Source organism: Hipposideros armiger, unplaced genomic scaffold, assembly GCF_001890085.2.
Source record: "Hipposideros armiger isolate ML-2016 unplaced genomic scaffold, ASM189008v1 scaffold_813, whole genome shotgun sequence".
Classification (NCBI taxonomy): Eukaryota; Metazoa; Chordata; class Mammalia; order Chiroptera; family Hipposideridae; genus Hipposideros; species Hipposideros armiger.
In genome coordinates this window covers 531,017-540,867 of record NW_017732163.1, presented here as the reverse complement: position 1 = coordinate 540,867, position 9,851 = coordinate 531,017, and the positions used below count along the sequence as shown (strand labels likewise).

Here is a 9,851-nt window from a genome sequence, read left to right as displayed (position 1 = left end):
TCAGAATCAATATCCAGGCTTCCCATGGGCATGTCAGTCAACTTCAAAGCCAGGGATGGTCACCACAAGGACTCAATGGAATCCCTTGAGCTTATCAAAGACTTTTCTCCTTTCACATTGAGGTCTGGGCTTCAGCAAGGAAAAGTCAGATCTCTGTCCCTGCCCTCGAGGTTCAGAGACTGGGACAGTGATTCTAAACCATAGCTTCACATTAATGTCACCTTAGAAAACTTTATTTTAAGAAAAGGCCCAGATTCAGCCCCCAGAAATTCTGATTTAATTGGTCTGTCATGGTGCAAAGCCATCAGTATTTATTTAAAAGCCCCCAAGAGATTCTGATGTACAAACTTGGAGAGCTACAGCTCTGAGAGCTTGTGGACTCCTCTGGGCCTTTTCGGAGTAACAGATATTAATTTCGTGGAGGGGGAGGAGATGAGTGCTTTCAATATTTTAGCAAAAGCAGTCCTGCCAGCTGCACTTCCCTGCGACAGGGACATTCCGAGCCCCTTCCTACAAGTGAACTCTGCTCCTATGCAAAGCAGAGAAATGGCAGGGCCCACATTCTCATGCAGCACCTGTGTTTCCTGTTCCAGCTGGACTCTGGTGTTTAGAGAACAGTCTTCATATATCCTCCGCCTCTGAGGTTGGCTGGGTCTGAATAGGGATGGTCTTCAAATATTTGACAGGTTGTATAGCAAAAGCAGGCTCTGGCTGAAAGGAAGCAGGGAGACTGCCCATGCATTAAACGGCTGGCTTTCAGGTTTGTCAGACCTGTCCGCAATGCGGTGCTGGGCACAGCCCTCCAGGATCAGAGGGGTGCCAGGCCGAGGGGGACCCTAGTTGCCTGCCCCTGAGGGAAGGCACTGCCACTATCTAGTAACTTTTTGAAGTTTTTCCCACCCAGGTTCTAGTCATCCTTAGCTTAGGACCAAGAATTTAGCTTTGTGCCTTTCAAAGCCGTTTCCCACCCTGTGATCTGGGACCTGGGAGACAGGCCAGGTGTGCAGCCCTGCCCTGAGGTTGTGGGTGTAGCCTCTGCTCTTCATTTGTGGTGGTGGAGAGTGGAGGTGAGCATACTTGTATATGTGTGATACAAAATGCCAAAGTGTACATAGGGAAAAGAGAGTTTGGGGTTTCTTTTCCATGCCAAGGGACCCAGTTTCCTTCTTCAGATATTCTCGCTGCCACCAGCTTCTTGATTGCCCTTGAGGAGCTTTTCAAACTCATGTATTTGTATCCTGTGTTTGGTTTTTGCTAAGCGTTTTTCTCTACTCCTTCCTCCATCATTACCCCACTGTCTTTTGGCGATCACTTCATACAGTTCACAGATCACGTTTCTTAACCTCAGCACAGTTGACATTTGGGCCAGATCACTCTGTTGTGGGGACTGTCCTGAGTGATATAGGGTGTTGAGCAGCGTCCCTGGCCTCCACCCACTAGATGCCATGACCTCTCCTCCCCCAGTTGTGAATAACAAAAATGTCCCCTGATATCGCAAAATTGCCCCTAATGAACTACTGACATAGCGCTACCTCTTTCTTTTTAAGGGCTATGTGGTGTCCCCTATGTGCACGTAATGTTCACTTAGCCATTTTCCTACTGATGGGCAGTTGGGTTGTTTCCAGTCTCTTGATAACTGATGTTTGTTTAGCACTGGCACTGCTCTAAGTGTGTTACATGTTTTCACTCATTTAATCCTCGCAACAGCCCTATGGAATCATTGTTATTTGCCCTGTTTTACAGATGAGGAAGCTGAGGCCTAGAGGACACAGGGGGTGTAAGGTCACACAGAGGAGGTGGCAGAGTTAGAAGTTGGACCCAGACAGCCTGGCTCAGGGCACCCGCTCTTCACCACGGGCCCATTCTGCCTCTTACTACAAACCCTGCCACAGTCTGTCATTTTACACACACACGAGAGTGTCCAAAGATAAATACCAGAAATGAGGTTACTGGGTAAAGGGGGATGTGTTCCTGAAAGCTTAACGGTATTGCCAAGTTGCCCTCCACTGAGGTGGTGCCAGCCTCTATCCAGCCAGTGCCGTGTGAGGACTCTAATCTCAGCCTTTTTGGTGGGCCTCAGCCTTCCTTGGCCTTCTGGGTGCTTAGTGTATACTGACTGAAAGAGGGAAAGGAAGGAAAGAAATGACCACGTGGCTCATGTAGATTTCCTAACAGCCAAGGGATAGGAAACGAAGGCCATGTGTAGCTCTCCCACAGCCAGTAATTGGCAGAGGCAAGCTTTGGACCCAGAATTCCTTAATATCAAACTGCTGTTCTTTCCTTCCAGCAGAGCTGAGTTCCTCAGAGAAAACTGTCTTTTGGACAAGAGTTGTGCCTGTCCAATTTGGGTGCATGGCTGAGCGCGTACAGCTATGAGAAACCACAGGATGGACACAGTGCCACATCCGGAAGCAATCCGTTTGACATGAGGAATTGGAAGGGAAAAGCCAAGCAGTGTACTTATCTGGTAGGTAATTTAAAACATGATTTTTATGTTAACACAGATTTATTATGATGTGGGATGCTAAAGTCATGTGGATATTTCAAAATGAAACAAACAAAGAGTTTTCTGTTATAAGGCAGCTACTTTGGGGTGTGTCCCAGCACACAGGGCTAGGCATTAAACCTCCTCTAGTATTGGGGGATATTAGTCAAAAGTGTGAGAACTCCCAGGCAAAGGACAGAGTGCTATTCTCAGAGGCCCCATGACAGTGGAGTGCTGGGGCTGGCTGGCATGGCTCAGAGAAGCCTGTTATGCACTCCTGTCCCCAGCTCCATGCTCAGTGACTTCAGTTCAGTGGCTATAATTACAGTGGGCCCTGGTGGGAGTATTTACACCATGAAAATTGGTGGGCGCTTCAAATCACGCAACACACCCCTGCCCCAGGGTCTAATCCAGAGAGAATTCAGGGTCCAGGTTCTGGGGTGGCCCATTGTCTCCACTTTCAGCATGGGGAAAGCCTTGCTCGGTGGTCATAGAATTGAAGGCCAGGTCACTGGTTTTGTCACTAAGCCACAACAGTCAACCTAAACATGGTGTGCTGAAAACTTCCCCAGGTCCTGTGGCCACTCTGCTGTCACGGGTAAATGTATCATAAGTGGGGCCACACGGACACTCTGGAACCCCACCAGAGAGGATGGGGTGGATTTCCTGTGCAGACTCCTGTCCTGCTCCAGGATGCCAGTGATGGTGCATGTGGACCGACAGGGACTCAGGCCCTTGCTCCATTACATAAGGCTCTGTGACAGCATGCTGGTCGTCTCCCCTCTCTCACCCTCTAAATGGAAAATGCGAACCCCACATGTTGGTTTGCTATAAAGATGAAAGGCGGTCATATAATGCATATAAACTACTCAGTTCAGCTCTCATCCTTGGACTTGTTATTAACCCAGGAGGTGGTGGTGTCCCCTGTGGTGGGGGACGGGAACCATATTCAACACACACACCAGAGTGCTTTTACAGAGCACACGGACAGAAGGACAGTCACTCAGCCTCCGCCAGACTCACAGCCCCAGCACTGTCTCCACCTTTCACTAGTGACAACAGCGAGAAATACAACTCCCCTTTGCTGAGCACTCACCATGATACTGTCTTATCTGCTCACAACAGCAGCGTTCATCCTCCCTTTGCAGTGGAAAGGATCACGGTAAAGGCCCATTAAGGTTCAGTAACTTGCCTCCTGGCTACACACAGGAACATTGGTCAACTCACAGTATCCGGTGCAGGGCAGGAGGTGAAGAATTAGTTGCCCACGTGATGAAGTGGCACCCAGTGCAGGTCAGGGGGACCCGTACTCCAGCCAAGGGGCCGGGACAGCTCGTTGAAGAACTGATGGTAAGGAAACTTCGCTCAGTCACTCAGATCACAGATGTTAGCAGGCCCCTTGCCAGGTACTGGTCCAGGGCACTGGGGACACACAAAGGTCCTGTCCTCAGTGGGCTTGCCCTGGAGTCTGTGGAGACAGACCATAAGTACCAGACGTAACAAGTAGGCAAAGTACATAGTATTTTGGGGAAAACTCAGTCTTTCGCCTGTGTTTTCCCTTTCCTCTCAGCTACCACCACTCACAGCACTTCTTCTTTTTTTTAAAGATTTTTATTGGGGAATTGGGGTAGGGAACAGCGTTGGGGAATCGGGGAAGGGGAACAGACAAGTTGCTGTCCTTTGGTCCTTCAGTCTAGTTGTGGAGGACGTTGCTTCACTAGGATGTTGGTATTGTGATCATTGCACTCTTCCCGGGTGAGGTAGATTGGTCACCGGCCCTTGGACGGCCACTCATAGCAACTCACGGCAGCTCACGCCAGCTGCCGGCTACACACGCTGGCTGTCGGCCACTCACGGTAGTTTACGGCAGCCCACTGCACCCCACTGCAGCCTACGCCATCCCCGGCGACTCACGGCAGCCCAGCTCCAGGTTGAGCTGTTGTTCACCATCTTAGCTGTAGAGGGTGCAGCGTAACTGGCCCATGTGGGATCCGAACTGGCAGCCCTGCTGCTCAGAGCTTGCGCTCCCAAGCCAACTCTTAACCAACTAGCCAACTCTTAACCAACAAACCACTCGGCCGGCCCTCACAACACTTCTGACACTAGCAATTCTGCGACACCATCTGGGTGTCCTACAATTTAACTCAATCCTGACACTATTTACCTGGAGACAGAGTCAGATGTCACAGGTTAAGGACTCAGTCCCACAAGACTGCTTCAGATGCCAATTGCAAGTAGTAGGTACCAGGTTACCCACCACTTCTGACTTGGCTACAAATCCAAAGTCCCAGCCACCCCCTCCTCACATTGGATTAATTTGCTAGAGCAGCTCACAGAACTCAGGGAAACACGTTTACCAGTTTATTAAAGGATGTGACAAAGGACACAAATGAATAGCAGGATGAAGGGGTACATAGAGAAAGGTCTGGAGGAATCCCAGGAGCTTCTGAGCTGTGGATCCAGGTGTGTCACCCTCCTGGATGGATGTGTTCACCAACCCAGACGAACCCCATCATTGAGGGACTTTATGGAGGCTTCCTTCCATAGGTGAGCTCGATCATTAATTCCATTTCCAGCTTGTCTCCTTTCTCCAGAGGACGGGTGGAGCTGAAAACCCCATGCTTCTAATCATGGCGTGGTCTTTCTGGTGACCAGTCACTACACAGGAGCCCACTGAGAGTCACCTCAATAGGACAAAAGATGCTCCTAGTGCTCTCATCACTTAGGAAATCAAAAGGGTTTCAGGAGCTCTGTGCCAGGACCTGGGGCAGAGAGCAACATACATTTTTTTCTATTACTTCATGTATTATAGCACATTAAACAGCAGTGAGAGCTGCGGAGAAGGGAGAAGTCAGAGCTGGGTGAGGGAATGGTGGGTGGATGGGTCGGAGGCAGGTTGCAGTGTTAAATAGGATGGTTGGGGTGAGCCTGACAGAGAAGGTGTAGTTGGCGCAAAGAGGGAAGGAAATGCAGAGGTGAGGCGGGGAAGAGCACTGCTGGTTGGGTCGTGGGACAGGTAAGGGCCTGGGAAGATAAGGGCCTGGCAGGGAGGCCAGCGTGAGGAAGAGGAGAGTCATACACACGTTAATAACACGTGGGAGGCAAAATACAGCCAATTATCACATATGAACTCTTACCTAATCCTCACAACTCCAGAAGTAGTTCCGTATTGTCCTTGTTCAATAGGGGAACATTTTCAACTGCCATAGGAGAAACGTGCACAGCAAGCTTAAGTAACTTGTCCAGGGTCACATAGCTAATGAAAACAATGGTCTCACCCAGGTGGTCCAACTCCAGAGTGATGTGTTTGACACCACAGCAGGCTGCCTAGTTCTTCCCTGAAACCCAGAGTGTTAGCCAGGAGTGAGGAGCCCATGGACCCAGGCTTGATCCTGCTCTGCCACTTCCCTGCCCTGCGACCTGGGGCAAGTGGTTTCTGCCTCTGTGCTTCACTCTCCTCCTCTGGAAATGGGGTTAAGAGTACCTGCCTCAGGCTCAGAGTGAGAATTAAATGGTAATCTCCACGGAGTGATGCTTGGCACATGTAAGCACTCAATGCTTATTAGTCTTATTAATAATTAGTCTTAGTATTACTTATTACTGTTACTATTGCTTTTCTCTTTGTACAGAGAGAAGAATAATAAATCAAGCATTCTTTGCCTGGGTTCCTTTAAATAAACAGTACAAGGCCATCTTGTGATTCACATTTTGGATTAAAACATACCCCTTATCTAACTCTGACCTTAATTATTGTCTTGGTTTCATTTATCTTCCCTGACTCACAAGGGAGAAAAGAGTGCAAACACCTGTAGAGGGAAACCATTTCCCAGGCTGCTTCCCGCTGTGCCTTTCTCATAGAAAAATCACAAAGCTTTTCAGAGGCACCCATTGCTGTTGGCACTGGGGTGTGATGCTGGCTTTCTCCCCAGATGCACGCTGTTGCATTTAGGGGTGAACTGTTGTCATGGCTACAACTTACATTGAAATGATGGGATTTTTTAAAAACAGTAAGGAAAATGTTAATATTTTAAGAGTGACTAGGTATTCATTGTACTGTTCTTTTTTTCTATATTTTAGAGTTTTTGAAATGGGGGAAAAGTATACCCTCATTTCTGCGTTTTCCAAACCCCACGCTTCTCCAAAAGTCAAGTTTAGAGATGGGGTGACTGCTGGCAGAACTGCTGTGTGACGTGGCCTCAGTGTGGATCTGGTCGCCAGGAAGCATTGGGGCTGGTAACTGTGTAAGTCAGCAAGCATTTCTTGTGCACCTCTCTGCGGGGCTCTGCGGCCCCTTCTCCGCCCTGGGAGGAGAGCAGTGAGCGGAGGAGTCAGGGTGCCTGCTGTTGTGTTGCCCAAGTCATGGTGGGGAGATGGTACCCATGTAGACACACGCACAAACCAGGCCGCTTTCAGGGAGCGGACTGCACGTGAAGAAAATGAGGCAGCAGAAGAGTGCAGGCTGTGCAGGGTGGAATAGTGCTGTCAACGGGACACACACTGTGCAGGGTGGCGTAGCGCTGTCCCAAGAAATAGGACAAGGCAGTTGAAAGTGTTCTAGTAGCCACAGTGAAAAGTGTTAAAAAAATTAATCATAAAAGTTAATTTTAATAGTAATTTTTTTAACTCAGTATACCCAAAATATTACAGTTTTAACTGTAATCAGTATAAACAATTACAGTGAGATATTTTACTTCTGTAGTAAGTGTTCTAAAGCTGGTGTGTGTTTTACATGTATGGCACACCTTAATCCAGAGACCTGATTTTCATTGGAGTTTTTTGATCTGTATTGAAATTTCCTAAAACGTATCAATGGAAAAGGAGATTCAGACACCCAAGTTGTTCCAAACATACTTTAAGAGTTTTACAGTAACTGAATTGAGGACAAATTTTTAATTTTAGATTAATAGTGAATTTTAATTAGGTAATTTTAATATTTATTATTTATTATGGTTTTAATAAACTAATTGTAATAAAATAACTGTAAATAAATAATTGTAAAAAAAAACCACTGAGTTCCTCAGTTGCATTAGCCTTACTTCCAGAACGCGCTTGTCACACATGGCTTGTGGCATGCAAGTTGGACAGCACAGGTGTAGTGACTCAGGTCTTTTGGGTGTCACCCCTTCCTATCCTCCAATCATACTGCACCACCACATTTTCTGGCTGGATTTCCACATACCTATTAATGAGCCCCTCTTCTGCTCCTGTCCCTCACCTCTCCACAACACACACACACACAGTTTATTGGCCACATAGCCACCCCCAAATTTTTGTTAAATGTTAAGTCAGATATATCACTTTTCTGTTCAGCTCCTTGCTCCTAAGGTGTGATGTCTTACCACACCTGGGGTCAGTTCCACACTGCTCACCACCCACTTCATGATCTGGCCATCCTGACATCAGCCCCCTCCTGGCCCACCACTCCCCACTTTACTCACTTAGCTGCAGCACACTGGTCTCCTCACTTCCTTCTACTTGCTGAGCACGTGTCTGCCACAGGGCCTTTGCACATGCTGTGCCTCTACCCAGAATGCTCTTCCACCAGCATCCATGAGGCTCGTGCTTACACTATTGAGACCTCAGCTCCATGTTGCCTCCTCTGAGAGGCCTCCCCCAGCACCCATAACTCCACCCCCCTGCCCTCGTCTTTTTTTTTCTTCATAGCAGTGATCTCAGCTAATACTGTTCTGTGTGGACTTGTCTTCCCTGCTGGAATGCAGGGTGCTTGGAAGCCGGTACTTTTCCACTCTAACTCACTGCTCTCCCCCCAGCACCTGGGACAGCGCCTGGCACCTGGTAGGCTCTCAGAACATACTTATCAAATGGATGAACAGGGAGGGGTCTGTGCATGTCTCTCTTGCCTCCTGATCCAGAGCCTTCTGTGATCTTAGGAGCAGATAGCATTGGCTGTGGCCCCGCCCTGACCCTGAAAAGGAGTGGGAAAGCTCCAGAAGACATTCTGAGTGACCTCCCTCCATGTGTGCACTTGCACGGGTATGTCCAGGGTGAGGTGCTATGGATTTCTTATCCCTGAGGCTCTGGGACCACCCAGAAGACCCAGTCAGCCTCCTGACTTCTCTCTCCCACAGCCCACCTCCCCAGCACTGCCCCTCCCCAGATGCAGACTCTCATCAGGGAGGAAAGGATGCCAGTTGCACGAGGGAAGTCCAAAGCCAAGGTAAGGAGTGATTCCTCTACAGGAAAGTACCATCTTATAAGATGCCGACCATTTCCCTCCATGGACACTTCCTATGACAGAGACTCAGCCAAGACATGGCCCCCAGTTTCCTCCCATCACCAGAGATTGGGAGCATGAAAAGGGCCCCGGAAACCCAGGTAGCTGCCCATTGGCCCCCCTCCTCTTTTCTCAGTGTGCACACGACCCTGCACCTGTTGGTCCAGTACCTTGAGGTCTCTGCCGGTGCTGGGAGAGATGCCCTCCCCACGGGGAAGACGACAGCCCCTGGTTTCTCGAGGTGGAGATGCATGCCCAGGTGGGACCCACCGAGGAAGAGGGCGAGTCGATGCTGTGCTCAGAGCTAACCCTTCAATGTTGCTTTGTTTCTACTTGTACCACAAGGAGGACAGTTCTGACTTTAGGAGACTGCCTGTGACCCTGTATTCAGGTTGGGTTTGTTGGAGCCCAGCCAGTGAGACGGTAAAGGCAGCCTCCTGTGATGAGCAGGCTTCACCACGTTAGTTTCTACAGTAGGCATTTTTTTTTAACATATTTTTAAAGTATTGAGCTTTGTGGACATGAATATCAATTTTTCTTAAACAATGGATAGAAAACATTTGTATTGAGAGATATACTTTTATAAAGTTGATATTTAAAAGCAAGGAAATAGTCACAATATTAACAAGCAAGATATTGTATGGGTCTATCTACATATTCTTCTAGAAATTACCCTTAAAATATTAACATGCAGTTTTTACAAAGTTAACAAATATGTCATATTTTTCTTTACATTTGGAAATTTGGGGGCCATTGTCTATTCAAATATCCACATGCACCCCTTACCAGGACCTCCAATTACACATAAGTTAGACCATTTGATACTGTCCTATGGGTAACAGAGGCTTTATTCATTTTTCTCAGCCTTTTTTCTCTTTTTTTTTTAATTTTTTTATTTTCAACGATCATTGGTTTAATAATAATTAGTTTAGGACTATATAATCATCTCTATATTCTGGAATGTCCATTTACTTTCATGTAGTGTAGTGAAATTTAGAGTATAATTGCACATGGATGGTACAGAAAAACATTCACTACTAAATTATTTTATACCTTCATGACAGGTTAACATTCTTCCTGACTAAAAATAACATCTTCAGCTATGATCTGCACCACAGCTCCAGGATTCTT

The 9,851-nt window shown here is 47.6% G+C and overlaps 1 protein-coding gene across 1 annotated transcript in view; it reads left to right on the top strand.

Annotated features, from left to right (window-relative positions):
- Window positions 1-6,656: 6,656 nt before the first annotated feature.
- The window catches only part of ZNF667 (zinc finger protein 667), a 20,389-nt gene continuing 17,194 nt past the window's right edge, over window positions 6,657-9,851 (top strand). The window contains 4 exon segments of the mRNA XM_019628878.1: window positions 6,657-6,726; window positions 8,257-8,281; window positions 8,377-8,490; window positions 8,575-8,663. Of these exon segments, the coding sequence (XP_019484423.1) occupies window positions 8,604-8,663 (60 nt within the window). The 5' untranslated portion in view covers window positions 6,657-6,726; window positions 8,257-8,281; window positions 8,377-8,490; window positions 8,575-8,603.